The following is a 16,706-nucleotide window of genomic DNA, read 5'->3' as shown; positions in this document are numbered from 1 at the left end:
TTTAATGGGTTGTTGTTAATTATTTATGGTTAGTTGTCAAATCTGAATGGATGCTTATTTATACAAAACTAACATTTATACAATTGAATATGTGCTATCAATTATAATCATTTAAGTTTGAATGTGTTGTTAATTACATATGGTTACTTGTCAAAATCCAAATCAGTGTTTATTTATTCAGGACCAACACATTATAATTAAACATGTGCTATTAGCTTTTGTAATTTGTTTATTTCTAAATGAGTGGTTGTTAATTACATATAGTTACTTTTCAAAACTTAAATGGATGTTTGTTTATGCATCCATAAAATCTTAGAGGCAATTAAGTTTTTTCTCACAAAATCTTATTTTTAGATAACGTTATAACCTAAGGTGTAAAGAAATTTCATATTTTTAAAATCCTTCTTTGATATAAGAACTCTCCAAGGATCCTTATTAGATGATATTTTCCCTTCCAAATTGAATTGGCCTTGATATATTACAACTTCAGAGACCATGTTCTCGTCCATGGCATTCCCCCAATTTAAATATGTTTAAATTAAAACAAGAAGACAAGACTCCAATCACGTATAATAAAATATATGGGTTGTCGCCTCATGTTGGCACATGGTCTTTCTCGGAACCATAGGTTAAATTAATGACCAAAAGAATCTTCAAGCTGGCGCACACCAACTAGGTAGTCAAACATTGCTATACCCCAACCAGAGACATTGTTGTTCATTGCATTCTTATCATCTCCTTCTAAATTTCGATATCTTCACTTCTTCAATTTGGCGCATCCGATCCAAACCATGGCTGAATTTATTACCCCAGTCCTTGACATCTTAACCCGTTTGTGTGGTTACTGCGCCACGCGAGTAGAATCAATACGCAAGCTTGGAGAGAATCTCAACTCTTTGCGAAATGCTTCAACTCAGCTCAATGGCATGTACCTTGATGTCAAGATGAAGGTAGAAACAGCACACCAAGATCCAGATCCGGACCTGAAGGTTTTGAATGTCGTAAGGGTTTGGATGGATGAAATTGAAGTCCGACAGAATGAAGTCCAGGCCATTCTGCAACGAGGTGATCAAGAAATACAAGCCAAATGTCTTGGAGGTCACTGTCCCAAGAATTGTCGAGCTAGATACAAGCTCCATAAGGTGGTCGCCCAGAAGTTGAGGGACATTAACGATCTTATAAGCAGAGGGCATTTTGATGTTGTAGCAGAGAAGTTTGTTGGCGATCAATTCATTGCACTTCCTGTGGATATGGCTGTGGGTGTAGAATCAACATTTGAAGAGCTATGTTCATGCTTTGAGAACAATAAGGTGCGCATTATTGGCTTGTATGGAATGGGCGGGGTGGGCAAAACCACTCTACTTAAAAAATTCAACAATGAGTTCCTTTCAAGGAAAGCACAGTTTAATCATTTGGGTTGTGGCATCTAAAGATGCAGATTTGGGAAAAATTCAAGAAGACATTCGAAAGAAATTGCGTGTTCAAGATGATATTTGGGATAACAAGATGGCGGATGACAGAGCTCGTGTGCTATTCAATATCTTAAATAAGAAAAAATTTGTATTGTTATTAGATGATGTGTGGAAAAGAATTGATTTGTTGAAATTGGGAGTTCCTTTCCCTAATAATCATAAATGTAAGATAATATTCACGACTCGATCGAGGGAAGTATGCGGCCAGATGGAAGCGCAGCAACATATAAAGGTAAATTGTCTCACACCAAACAAAGCATTTGACCTATTTAAAGAAAAGGTGGGTGAAACTGCTCTTGAAGACCCTCATATATTGCATCTTGCAACACAAGTGGTGGATGAGTGTCAAGGATGGCCACTTGCTCTTTGTACTGTTGGACATGCCATGGCTAATAAGTTGACTCCCAATGAATGGAAGCATGCCATAGAAATTTTGAGGAGTTATCCTTCAAGGGTATCAGGTATGGTTGAAGATGTCTATTACATGCTTGAATTTAGTTATGATAGATTGCCAAATGATACCTACAAATCATGTTTTTTGTATTGTGCACTATTCCCAGAGGACTATAACATTGTAAAAGAAGATATTATTTTGCTTTGGATAGCTGAAGGTTTTTTGGTTGAATTTGATGATATTTATGAAGCATGTAAGCAAGGAGAAGATATAATTTCAACTTTGAAGCACGCTTGCTTATTGGAAAATGGTCACAAAGAAAACACAATTAAGATGCATGATGTGATTAGAGATGTGGCTCTTTGGGTAGCATGTGATCATGGGAAAAAGACAAGATTCTTTGTAAAAGATGGCTCTGCGACAGAAGGCCTTGAAGTATATAATCATTCAAAGTGGAAAGAGGTAGAAAGGCTATCTATATGGGGAAGGGGTCATATGATTCTAAATCCATCACAAAAACCTCATTGTCCTAACCTGTTCACTATGCTTATGAGGGATACTTTGGTGCAAGAGTTTCCAACTGAAGTATTTGTTCTTCCAAGTACTATTAAAGTATTAGACTTGTCATCTAATCAAAATATAATAAATATACCTGCAACGATTGAGGTCCTTGTGAACCTAGAATACATGAACCTATCAAATACTGGTATTACAAAATTGTCAGAGGAGTTCAAGAATTTGAAGAAGCTGAAATACTTGTTGTTGAACGGAATTAAACGTCTTGAATTCCCAAGAAAAGTTATATCCAGCTTGTTATCTCTTCAAGCTTTTAGTATGGTAACGAGGGACTCTCTTGTGTATGATGAAAATATGTTGTTGCATGAGCTAGAAGGCTTAGATCAACTTCAAGATACACGCATTTCTACCTCTAGTCCCTCCTCTATTCATAAAATACTGGTCTCCTCAAAATTGCAAAGGTGCATGTGTCATCTAGATGTTACCTATAGATGGAATACAAACTCAATCCATGACTTGTACTCATCACTTGGGAAAATGTTGCATCTTGAAACATTACAAGTTTTCGACCTTAGTGTACACATTTTTGAAGACACAACAACATCAGAGGATTCTAAAGCTATGAGTATTTCGAGGAGCTCAATTTTGGGGCATGAAAATATAATCGTCCTTCGCAAGTTGACTATCTCTAGGTGTCAAATATTTGACTTGAATTGGCTTATACATGCTCCAAACCTTGAAGTCCTTCAGTTAAATCGGTGCAATTCACTGGTAGAAGTTATAAGAGAAGATTTTTGTACTGCTGACACTGAGAGAGTGGAAAGTAATATTTTTTCCAATCTCACTCATCTTCATTTGCGATTTTTGAACAACTTAAGGAGCATTTGTAGAGTGGCATTAAAGTTTCCTTGTCTGGAGGAGATTGAAGTAGTACGCTGACTAAGTTTGAAGAAGCTTCCATTTGATTCTCAAAGTACATTGAAAAATCTACGGTGCGTTAGAGGAGATCGAAGCTGGTTGAATCAATTGCAATGGGAAGATGAAGCTACCAAGCATCTTCTCGTTTCAAAATTTGCAGCCTTATAGTTATTTCTCTCGCCACCATCAGGTAAACTTGTTAAATAATTTATTATATATTATATATTATAATTATATATTATATTTATAGAAATTAATTTAAATCTAATATCCCCTAATGAGATATCATTGAGTCATAAGATATCATTAAGGATGATAAAATATCCTAAGGGTGTCCTGAATTAGTTGATTATATCTAGGTTTAGATATTTGCTCAATCTAAATTAACTAATTTAAAATAACTTTGATAGAGGATTATAAATAGAGACCTTATGGTCATTATTATGTTCTATGAGGGTTCCCAAGTAGTGACTGCACTTTCTAGCTAGATGATTTCCTCTCTTATCTCATATATATTTTCTTCTAATTCTCCCCTCCTTGTGTTTTTCAGTTATTATTATGAGATTACAGTCCGCTCTAACTTTCTAATTTGTGGAAATTCTATATAAAGGTTCAATTTAGAGTTTGTCCAACAAATTAAACTTTAAATCAAAGTTATTCTCACTTTCATGAAAGTCCTGATGATTTTTAATTTACCCAAGTGGTACATGCATATAAATATTTGTCATGTTTTTTTTTTTTTGAGAAAGAAATTATTTTCCAATTCATATATAATGTTGCATCTTGACTTTTTAAAAATTTCAAAATTTTTTGCATATGTGTCTTGTTTAGACTTGCATAAATAATGAAGAGAAATAGTAAATTTGTAAATATTTTGACATATAATTTGTTTGTGCTCTCCATTTGTTTAGTTTAAAGTCTTCGTAGGTTATTGATAATGGGATTCGTCTTCTTTGTTTTGTTTAGCATGAGCCTTTTTGCATGGGCTGTTTATTTTATTTAATTTTGAAAAAAGATTAGTACGAATATTTGGAAAAAGAATTGATATGAACAATCATTTTTATGCCTAATGACAAATTAAGCTATTGTATGCAATAAACTAGATTTAATACCCGTACGATACGCGAAAATATTAACCTTTTACTATTTAACTTAAAGAGAATGAAGGAGAAGGGGGAAAAAATAAAAATTCTAATGAGTTCAATTTTTTTAAAAAAATATACAAAGAGAGAGAAAATGTAAGAGTTAAAATTAAAATAATTAATTTAAAACTTTCAACCACTTCTTCCGTTTTTAAAATTGAACACATTAAAATCTCCTCCATTCCCCTCAAGTACTTAAAAAGCTATAAAAATTAATAAAATTTAAACATTAATTAATGGGCTTAGTGGAATGGATTAACTCCCCACAATATGATAAACTGATATCCGAATCTTTATTGGGGGGTACAATTTAAAATTTAACTGGGTAACATATCTAAAATATTTTAATAATATTTTATGTGAAAATCTATTTAATTCAGCTTCCAAAAAAAATCATTTTAAAATATTCAACTTTTAGAGGGAGGAAGAATAGCGTGGGTCACCTTAAGTTATATTTCCATTCCATGCCCACATGTTTTTTCTTGAACATTTTTTTCTATCCGTTATGGATTATCAACACTACTATAGAATTGCAGTGATCCTCCTGCAGTAATTACAAATGAAGGAGATTGTTAGTGGGCCCACAACACACTTAATTAACAAAGAATTAGCTGAGATACTTTTTCACTGTAGTTCTACAGTGAAGATTGATGAGATTTACAAGAAAGGAAGATTTATCAAAACCTATATGAGGAATAAAATGGTATAATTTCCAAAATTTAGGAATGATTAATTACTTTATGAATACAGCTTGTCAAAGATATTCCAAAGACCCAATTAATTAACCTTGATTTTAAACCCTGTACAAAATCTAAAAGGATTAATTACTGATCATGGTCATTTGCTGCACTATCCATGTTTGTCAGGAGCCTCCACTAATTAATTATTTTCCCCGCCAAACTTTGCATGCAGGGATTGATCATCCTAAATCATGTTGCAGGAAGTGTCTAAGATTTTTTCTCTTAGGGTCAAAAATAGGAGTCTCTATGCTGAAGATAAAATTTCTGGAAATAAATGTGAGTAATGACTGTACTACTACGTGTTGCTATCTTCTCTTAGTTTGTATTGTTATGTATCCTTTCAAGTACCTTTTATTGATATTACAGCACTATTGAAGATAATTTTCGATAATTTGGAAATTGATTTCAAGGTGAATCAGAGTTTACAAATCCTTCATGAAATCAAAGTTGAAAGCCATGTGTCTCTGGGAGGCACTTCACCATCCAACAAACCGATCAACATGGTTTTTAGTACATAATAGATGAAAATATGGTTATTCCATTTCAGCATTTATTGCGCTCAAACTTAATAGCTACGACTATGACATTTGTCACAAGAAATGCAAAGAATTATAGGATCACATTAAAAACAGATGGGCACAAGATTTGCAAACTCAACAAGAATTAACTCATGTTATTCTTACTAGTCATAGTCTAGTTGGGAGCAGACAACAGTTATCAATGAAGAGCGACCGACCATGTTTGAAAAAAAAAAAATTACACGTCTCATAGAATAGATTTATTTATAAATAAGTCTTATAAAATTTAAAAATCACAGTCAATTCCCTTAAAACTTGAATGTGATTTGAAATTAAGGTGTAAAGACAATATTGTCCTTATTTAAAATACATTACATCAATTAAATAATTTACAACTACTTTATCAATAATTTATAACTATCACTTCAACTTTTTACATCAAATATTTAAACGTTTTAACTATTAGATATGTGAAGTTACAGTTATAAAAAGCTGAAGTGATATTTGTAAATTAATGATGACATAGTTGTAACCAATTAGTGTCAAACTTTTTAATAATGCATGATTAGTTTAACTATTAAATATGTAAAGTTAAAGTTGTAAAAAGTTAAAGTGATAGTTGTAAATTACTGATGAAGTAGTATAAATTATTTGATTGATATAATGTATTTCTAACAAGAGCATTATTGTCTTTTAATCTTAATTTTAAATTACACTTAAATTTCAAGGAACTTGGCTATAGTTTTTAAATTTTGTGAGACTTATTTTTAAATAAGTCTGCTTTGCAAGACCTATATATATTCTCTTTTAAAAATTGGATTGGTCTTTGAATTAGTAAATACTCCCCCCTATCCCATTTATAAATTATTTTTACCAACCTCATCAATACCAATACAATAAAAGTATAAGGAATAAAAATAAATAAAATTTCAAACATAAACATCAAGTAAAAAGTAAAAAAAAAACAAATAAACAATATAATATTATTTTTTATGCCTTTCTCTCTCTCATTTTGTAAGGATAATTTAAAAATTTCAATTTGAAATAAAACAATTCCATCAACCAATGACTTATCAAATAGACCAAATTATACTTTTAAAAAGTAACAAATATATAAGATCGGAGGGGTATGTTGATTTAAGATTTAAAAGTCCAATTATGGCTTGTAGTCCGAACAGATTTATCCTCAGGACAGAACGTGCACTAAAATTTCTCTGGGCAGGCCATGATGGCCATTAAATTTAACAACAGCACTTAAATTGGATTCTTGTTTAGCTGGCATATGTGCTTTACATTTTCCTTTAAATTTCTCTTATCATTCACAGATGATGAGCTCACCTGAGAATTTAATGAACACTGTTCTTTGCGATGACCGTATTTACCACATCGAAAATAAATTATATTCAATCCTTAATATTCAACAGAGAAAATGGCTTTACAAGTTATCACTTGTGAAACCAGCTCCTTGCCCGAATCTATCTCAAGTCTCTTATTCTAGCAAATATGCCCCTCCACTTTCTTTGTATACTCAAAATGTATTAAGAGTCCTATCAATGATTTTAAGAAAAACCATCAATGATTTTAAGAAAAATACAAAATTTTATTCGTGCAGATATTGATTCGAAAAGTGAAATCAAAATGGGAACTTGATAAAACGAAGGTACAAGTTAGATTTACATGTATCAAAATGTGCAAGATGCTAGCTTTCTCATGTATGCACGAAATCTTCTGACATAATAGCCAACAAGGAATACCTGGCATTGATGGAGATTTTGCCTCTCTCTATACAGAGTTTGGCTCCAGTGACAACCTAATATCAAGGCGTGTCTTCTGGACCCCTAACCTTTTCCTTCATATCTAGTTATCTACAAAGCTGAGCATTTTTTGAGCTTTTATTCGGATAGGAGCCTCAGTACCATACTCACCATTATAAACTATAGGTTTTACGCTATCTTGAGTAGGCTTTTCATTCTCAATCACATGATGCAGTTCCTTGGTAAGCATTGTGCTCATCAATGCCGAAATGATTCCTGACTTTCGAAATGGAATCGAAGATCCATCCCATTCTGATTTGTAAATTTCTGCTGATTCTACCAAGGAAAACACAAGCGTCAATTGAAGAATGATATGAAAATAATTAAGACATGCGTTATTTAGGTAGTTAGTATCTAGTAAAGGGTAATTAAGTCATTTGCTTATTCTCTTGTAATCTTTCCTCCATTCTTTGCTTGTTCTGACTGCAGGTCTTCACTGTACACCGTCAAGATGCAAAAGAAGATGAGAGAATGGCCAAATAATGAAAGCTCTAATACCATTGACATGAAAATGGAAGAAGAGATAGAATAGAGAAGAGAGATAGGATAGAACTGAAGAGAAAGAAGGGGAATTCAGGAAGAAAGAGAGAAACAGACGGTATTCAGGGAGAGAATCAGAGAATAATCTGAATAATATGTTTCATTATCATCATCAGGCTAGTTACAATTGAGAGGGATCCTAGTATTTATAGGATTAAGGTAGAACATCCTTAGAATAGGCAACAACAGAAAAAAAAAAAGAAAAGAAAAGAAAATGACTTAACCACCTTTTATTAGATACTAACTACCTAAATAACGCATGTCTTAATTATTTTCATATCAATGAACTTTTCTCCTTTTCACATGCTTGACCTCAAGCCAAGCTTTCGTTACAATGGCTTGGAGCTCATCCTCAAGGGAACTATTGTACAATACCGGTGCTGTGTAGACATGTGAAAACATTTTCCACTTCACCAGTTCAAGGCAGGCTTTATCAATTGGCACATCATTAGATTCACAACCAAGCTCATACGAGATTTTAAGGATTTTGGGGAAGATTTGAAAGATGCTGGAGATGGATAGCTAGCCTGTCACTCTTTCTGCCTTCCAAGAACTAGCAAATATTCCAGAGTCAACCTGCAAATTGTGAAGTTAGAAAGCAAGAAGTTGGGCACAAAAACACTGTTTAGCAACAACAATACAGATACAATGGACAATGTATAAAATCTCAATCTCGTTTTCCATGAGTACCTTCCTTTCATCATACCAAACATGGCTTTAAGAATGTTTGTGGTCGCATCTTCTAATTAAAGGAAACTAAGCATGTAATGAGACCACAAACAATCTCAAGCGAGAACCTCTTTACCGTTCTCGGTGAAGGATGTGGAATTGCCAAAATGGAATGGTAACACAACCTTCTTTCTGAAACTTAAGCTTACACAACCTTCAGTTCAGACTTTTAATAATGTTATATGAAATTACCTTTATGGTGTTAACGTAAAGCTTGGATCCCAATAAAGTAAACTGGAGTAATGGAGATTTGCTCCTTTTATGTGGAGGACAAAATCCAAGAGGCAAATCATCATACAATGGAGACCATTGCCAAGGCAACTATAATTCAAGAAATTGACGAGAATCTGCTTCCAACAAAAAGTCTTGTAACACTCACACCAGATAAATAACATTCTTTGAATCCATAAATAAGATTATTCTTATCTAAACTTCAGTACCAAAAATCAGATTTACTGGTGTTAGAACAATAGGAACTGTTAATGGTAATCATCATTGAAAGTGTATGTTGCATACTTGTAATATTAAAGGTTAGTTACTGCTAGCTAGTATTAGTTACTGAAATAGCCGTTAGTGGCCGTTAGGGGGTAGGTGGGGATTAGAGTCTATATATTAAGAGCTACATTTGCAATCCTCTTATCCCATGCTATTCAAATGAATTGATCACACTATTCAGTCTTTTCTCAGTTTCTCTTCTTCTCTCTCAATCCATCTAAACTCTCTCTCTTCTCTGTTCAGTTCTTTCCTCTCCCCTTCTCTCTCTCTGTTTCTATCTTATTTCCCTCTCCCTTTTCCATATTACAATTCTATATCAGTGTACAATTTTATATCTGACTCAATCCAATCTGTCCTCGATGACTCAATCAGAATGTTTTAGAACAACCCTAAATGAATCTTGCAGGAAATTATTTCAGATTACTTGCTTGAATATGCGTGTAAAGGAATCTGTGGTATCTTGATACAAGTGGAGTTTAATGCTGCCTAGGAACCAGGTCTGAATGTATATAAAAGTGAATGTGAAAGGATTGAAAATGAGTAATTATTGCACGCAAGCTTGCTAGGGGGTCAATGGATAAATGCTCCCTCAGTTGCATTCCGTCCTTGGATAACATTATTATCTCAAATAAGGGATCAACTGGAATAAAATGCAATGCCAAAATTATAATCTTTATTCACAATAATTTCATTTTCCATCTTTTCAGAACAATTACTAAATAGTAAAAATCAAAACCTTTCCCCTTATCCTTCCAAGCACACACCAAACCAAGTAATAGGTTTCATTGGCTTGAAGAAATGTAAGATAAAACATGTTCCATCTGTCAATTCGGCAAGACACGTTGAAGAACATCAGATTTGTCACAATGCATACAAAATAAACCACAATAACTAAGCAATAACAATGTCTACTGAAATTGAAAAGTGAAAACTATATATGGACATTTAAATAAGCCATAAGGAAATGTGTGCTCACATCTGACATACAAATTCATTGCATGGCTAAGGAACCCATGGCCTGAGCTGGAACTGAGTAGTGAAGTAACAGGGACAAACAACATTGATATAGCATCAGGTGACTGTGATATAGTAGAAAGCCACTCCTTTTGGTGCTGGTGAATACCAACAATACCTCCCTCTCTGAACAGAAATGCTTATGAGATCCTGTTTGAATCACATTTAAATAACAAAATCCAAAGGTGTAAGCAGCACAACGGTTACATAATACATTGAAGAAGCAATAGTAGCTGAAATTAACACCAACCTCATTGGTTGAGTAACTTTTTGCAACTGGTCTAACAGTAGCAGCAAGAGCTACATCGACCTTCCATGGCTCATCTCTATTATCTTGCATAAATTAAAGAGACATGTATCTCAAACTATAATATCCTCACATAAATTAGCAACGACATGGAATATAAGAATTTATTTGTGTGCGCATAATTTTGCACACACACAAGTATAGCAAACCAGTGTAGTCTTATTATCAACAAATCAATAAGAAGAAAACATCAACATATTTCTCCTTCCCATTCACCCACAATGACTTCATGTAATTAAGATTAAATCCATAGTGTTATTATCAGTAAACCAAAGGGGAAAAAAGGGGTAAAACTATATATCACATAAAATATGAAATTGTTCATAAATTCATAATGTTAAATCACACTGCAAATGAGAGAGCAAAATAAATTATATACTGGGTTTGAATCATGAAGAGGAGCAAAACAAAGAAAAGGTTAGGTGTGAGGAAACTCAAATAAATGTTAGTATAGACTATTTGCATTTAGGACTTAATTTTGATAATGCAGTTATATATGAATAGCATCCCTGAATCGCAAGCTGCATGAGATAATAAAACAAGTCTAAGTCATGAATGTAAGTGACAAATGAAATGGAAAAGTTTCTAATAATTGAAGAGAGTTTACATGCTATTTATGCCCATGCAGAGAAAGCTATGCTAGGGAAGTTGATAAATGCATAGTAAGCACATTCAAAAACATAAGGCATTGATATCCCAAGATTCTATCTTAATGATAGGGTCAACTAATAATAAAAAGGAAAATGACAATTAGGGACCCTATAAGAACATTAATGACAATTACAGACCCTAAATTATTGAAATCCCAATAACAGACAATGGTCCTTATTTGCAATAAATTATCTTTTATTGATTGATTTGAAATTCATGACGGACTTTAGTAAATTTCCAACTACTGATCCAAAGATTCCCAACTATCTTTTGTTGATTTCCCAAGCTATAACAAAAAATTACAAGTGATTGGCTTATAATTCACAACTGTTGTTGATTTCCCAAGCAATAACAAAAAATCATAAGTGATTGGCTTACAATTCACAACTAATTTTTGTAAATTTCCAACTGACATTACAAATAACCCCAAATGTATATAGTTGATTTTCCAAGTGATTTATCTACATATTGAAAGCACAAAATTATAAGTAATTAGCTTGCGATTCATAACTAATTCTCGTAAATTCCCAACTAATGTTACAAATAATTCCAAGTATATTTACTTGATTTCCCAAATGGTTTATCTGTATATATTAAACAGTAAATAATCGATATTCTCAACTAATTTTTGTAAATTCCCAATTGATATTACAAATAGTCCCAAGTGAAGTTAGTAGATTTTCCAACTGAGTCTTCACATTTTTTAATTACGAGTAAGAACCATGGTCCTTTATTAGGATTTCAATAATTTAATGTCTGTAATTATCATTAATGTTCTTATAGGTCCCTGATTGTCATTTCCCCAAAATAAAAAGATTTTTTTGGCCAAAATAATTACAACAATAATTATAAATAATATCTAGCTATCTCTAATAGTAAGGTGAAAATCTACATGATCTGATCCCTATCTTTCAACACACTGCTTTATTCAACTAAAAAATAAAAAGATATTTTTGGCCAAAAAATAAAATTACAACGATAATAGCAAATAATATCCAGCAATCTCTAACAGTAAGGTGAAAACCTACATGATCTGGTCCTTAGCTTTCGATGTGCTACTTCATTCTTTGTAAGTTCTCAAGTTGCCAGAAATGCCCATTTTAGGGTTTTAAAATCCATTTACAGAAAAAGAAAAAAAAAATCAGTAGTTGTGCATTGATGAACGTTCTTTTATCCTCTAGACCAATTTTGGGTAGGATCTATGACTAGATATAAAAATTACATTTTTGCAGATTTAATAAGTCTACATGGAAATCTCAGCATGTTTTTCTTGCAATACTGCAAAAGGCTTGATTTGATGTGGCCATAGTAATCCATAGATATAGTTAGAGTAATGAACACACTTTGTTCTTAAAATGGCGGCAACATCAAGGTCAGCCAACAACCTTTACTGGCTATGTAAATGACATTGTTGTGACCAGCAACAAAATTTTCTAATATATTTAGGCCAGGACATCTCACTAAATGATTTTAGAACTATAGCCCCGTTTGGTATGCACAAAGGATTTTTGAAGGAATGAGAACAAGAAATGTGGGAATGGGAAGCAGAATGGGAATAGATTAAAAAAACTTGGTATATCTGGAATCTGTGTACTTACTTGGAAAGGAATTTACCAGCTCAAATAAAGATATTCTAATCTCACACAGAATCTATATCTTAGATCCTAAAACAAACTAGCATGCTAAAGTGAAAGACTGCTAATGGTATGGAGGAATGGGAGAAGTTATTAATGGGAGATATCACAATCAACTATTTCAAGACAGACTAAAAGATTTAGAATACAATCCTGTAGCTTAATGGTGATGCATTCTTTTCCAGAGTCTATAGAATCCTTTTTAGACGGTTAAAAATGATGGTGATGCATTTAATCTACTGAACCTTGAATGTTACTGATGCTTCAGATTGATCAGCACTGAAACCTCCATTCTTATCCTCAGAAAACCTCTCATCAGCTTCTTTCTTAAGTAATTTCTGCACTTGAGTGGATTGAAGATGTGAACTTCTGAACTGCTTTACATGAACAACACCCTTACCTCCCATCTTCATCCCAACAATATGGGTACCATATTTCTCAATAAGCCTGATGAGTTAAGTGTCAATCAGAGCACCATTCAGGTCAGAGGAAACTATATGTATCAAAGATATAAGATAAAACAAGGCTTTTCAATCAGAAATAGCTATAGAATTATTTCTTTAAAAAAAAAAATCAAGTCGAATGTTGGATACAAAATAATAGTTCATTGACTTTCATGTAATACAAGGTTGAGAAAATTATCAAATATTACAGTCAGATTTTGAAAGTGAACGTCATCAGGTTGCAGGTCTATTGACTAGAACGTCATGTTCAGGTGTCAAACTGCATTTCCATGATTGCTGAGGCAATAGATAATTCTATGGTCGAATCAGAATATGAACATAACAATATTTTTATTTCTAAATTGTAGTGATCTATTATTCAAATGATGTTTTACTACTACTACTACTACAACAACAACAACAAAAGTAACAATAATAACAAATCAAGTATAGTATTAATAGAAATTGAAGAAATGAATGAAGGTATAACAAGAAGAAAAAAAAACCAAAAGCACTTACTCAGCAAGGGCAGTAGGGTTCCATGAAACAGGCACTTGGTTTTGCACATGCTCAGAGAGGGCTACGCAGGCTCTATCAAATTCAACACTATACAAGGTTATGAACCAACCATCAAATGTAAGGCTTTTGGTACAAGCTGCATCTTTCTTCCAACTGTTCCTCATGTCAAACGTGGCATTGAATAAACTAGATGGAACCTTCCCTGACAAAGATAGTCCTAAATTGAATTATCCAGACATCTGCAACAAGGAGAATTTGGAAGAATTTCCATGATTCAAATTGCACCTAAGTTAGATAAAGAGATACAAGTTAGTTGACAGTGTCTGTCTCTCAAAAATTACATCCGTACAGCATGATTCCACATAAGTTTAAACTACAAAATTAAATTATTTTCTTTTTGAAATCATACATGGATACTACCCCAAAAAAAAAAAATCAAAGGTGATAGTAGCGAAAATTGAAAGAAAAAATAATACATATAAGAGGTTTTGACAGCAATTTCAACCTTAATCTAGTTAGAAATTGAAGGAATGTGTGAATAACTTTCCTTGAGGTTTGTTTTTCCTTTTTCTTTTTTTTTTAATGTTGATAACCTGAGGTTTAGAAAAATTTACAAATATGATATCCAAATGCAAATTAAGAGCACGTCCCACTTTAAATATTAAAAAATACCCCTTATGCAATTTATAACAGAAATACTATTCTAACCTCTTATGCCATGTTCTCCTTAATGTAAAAACGAGTAACAACATCATCTTGAGTCACAGCCAGTGCCACTAAAGTATTGTTCATCACGTATTGAAGTTATTTCATTAAAAAAAAACAAGAAGATCAAAATTCAAAACTCTAGTGTTTTGAATTGAGAATACATGAAATGTGGAAACGCTAAATGATTTGTCCTCACTGTTGCTGAAGTATCATCGGTACTGCAGTAATTTTAAAAACAGACAATCCCTCTCCAACATATGAACTGTATCCTACCTTCAGATGCCAGGACAAAAAGGTCAAACCGTCAAACCCCAAAGTACACACAGTTTGTGTCCGGAAAACAGGAAAGTGTTATACTTTTGTAATAATAGAAGAGAATAGAATAGATGTAGAAAGAGAATAGGAGGAGAGAAGAACAGATGAAGGTTTAGAGAAGATGAGAGACGAGAGGGTGAAGAGAAAGAGAGAGAAGAGAGGCGAGAACTTTCTGAACAGTACCAAGTCTATTGAACAACAACATAATACAATGAAACATAAAAGTATTTATATAACCGCTGAATATACCCAACGGCTAGTAACCAACGGTTATAACTAACTAATAAAATGTCAAAATTATAAAAACATAACAGAAAGAATGTTATTAGACCTTCGAAGTAGCGGTGCTTATAAAAGTTGAAAATCACAAATGATATCTATGCCATTAATTCTCCTTTGGGATCATTTAAGATACCTTCGTAGAAATAGGTTAAGTAATACCTCTCAATAGGTAATGTCCCCGGTGTTATACTTCAACCAAATCCTTGGTGCTATTATGAATCATCCGTGTAAGAACTTAATACCATCAAGCAAAAGCAAATGAACCCACAGCCATTAGTCCCTATCCCTGTTTTTGGTCTAAATGGTGGAAAACTATTTTCTTTTCTCTGCACCAAAAATAAAGGTATGCAATGTCTATAATTAATTAATAACCTAGTTATCATATATCTTCACATTCATTTCTTTCCTTTTTTTTATCTCTTCACACATACATTATATTCATACGTTCACTTCAATGCAAATTGGCAACACGTTCCCCTACCAGAGACTCACAGTTGTGTTTTTGTCAAATTGCTACAAAATTAACAATTTGGTATTATCTTATCTAAAAGTAGTAAATGCCATAGAAGTTTAAAAAAAAAAAAAAAAAACTACGCTTAAGAAGCTATATAACATGTTGGGGAAGTAACCTGATGGAAGGAAAGAAACTGGGAGCTAGGAATCTCTGAAGATTTCCCCACGATGGCACTTCACGGAAGCAGAAACGCCGCCGGAGAAGACGAGCCCCTTTGTTCGGTCACTGGGAAGGTCGGCAATTATGGCCTTTCATCCCGATAAACGAACGTCCCTGCAAACATCGCATCCCACTCTAATCAGAGCAACCGCTTTCTCTGCAGCCGATTGCGGATCCAAGTCTCCTCCCTCCCCTCGATTTATTACTTATATTTTAAATCATTAAACTTTTTTAATCTTTATAAATATCATAAAGATTAAAAGTTTAAAATATTTTTAATTTTTATAATTTTATTTTTTAAAATTTGAGGACTAATATTTAAAATGTTAAAATTTTAGGGATTAAATTGTAAGAGATAAAATTCAGGGATTGATTTGTAATCAAATTAAAACTTTAGAAATTAAATTATAACGAGTTGAGGAATTGAGTTACAACTATATCAAAATTATAGAGATTGAATTATTAATTTTCCTTACACTTAATTTCTTTAATCTATTTTATAACATAGTTGTGCTCAACTTCTTCACCTCGTAGCACTTCCATGAGAGGATGACCAAGGCGTTTATTAATGTAAGATATGCCGGTTACCCAAGAGTAGAGTGAATTGAATATTCTCTAATTTTTTACTTAAAGCTCTTGACCACATAAGCTTGGAATATGAATGATGAGAGGATAAAATAGTGAAGATGAAGTTGAGAGAGATAAAGAACAATGCATAGAAAATTTATCCTGATTCAACTCAATTCACTTAGCCTACGTCCAGTCTCCAAGAATTTCTTGAGATTTTTCACTATAGCCACAAGTTCGATTCGGGCACTTGTGAAGCCATAATATAATCTTAGACTTAATGTCTGTATTACTCTCCTTTACAAAAAATCCCAC

At 32.9% G+C, this 16,706-nt stretch overlaps 1 protein-coding gene and 1 long non-coding RNA gene across 5 annotated transcripts; one reads left to right on the top strand and one right to left on the bottom strand.

The window, feature by feature from the left end:
• The first annotated feature begins 634 nt into the window (after nucleotides 1–634).
• Nucleotides 635–5,575, top strand: LOC129285219 (putative disease resistance protein At1g63350). The gene is given in 4 exon segments (XM_054920798.1): nucleotides 635–1,405; nucleotides 1,407–1,933; nucleotides 2,117–3,490; nucleotides 5,355–5,575. Coding segments are annotated over 3 exon segments (2,346 nt in total). The 5' UTR covers nucleotides 635–791; the 3' UTR covers nucleotides 3,322–3,490; nucleotides 5,355–5,575.
• Nucleotides 5,576–7,328: 1,753 nt separating this feature from the next.
• On the bottom strand, nucleotides 7,329–15,989 carry LOC129284879 (uncharacterized). 4 transcript variants are annotated; one of them, XR_008586991.1, is made up of 6 exons: nucleotides 15,781–15,989; nucleotides 13,847–14,131; nucleotides 13,130–13,331; nucleotides 10,543–10,625; nucleotides 10,255–10,442; nucleotides 7,329–8,630 (listed from the first exon to the last, which is right to left on the bottom strand). It is a non-coding gene; the product is annotated as an uncharacterized LOC129284879 (long non-coding RNA). The 4 variants fall into 4 exon arrangements; XR_008586993.1 differs by having other exon boundaries at nucleotides 10,543–10,618; XR_008586992.1 differs by having other exon boundaries at nucleotides 13,847–14,085.
• Nucleotides 15,990–16,706: the final 717 nt, after the last annotated feature.

Source organism: Prosopis cineraria, unplaced genomic scaffold (genome assembly GCF_029017545.1).
Source record: "Prosopis cineraria cultivar Desert tree isolate PC_DT_omini unplaced genomic scaffold, ASM2901754v1 PC11, whole genome shotgun sequence".
NCBI classification, from domain to species: Eukaryota; Viridiplantae; Streptophyta; class Magnoliopsida; order Fabales; family Fabaceae; genus Prosopis; species Prosopis cineraria.
The sequence above is the reverse complement of the archived record's forward strand: the minus strand, read 5'-3'. Positions and strand labels throughout refer to the sequence as shown.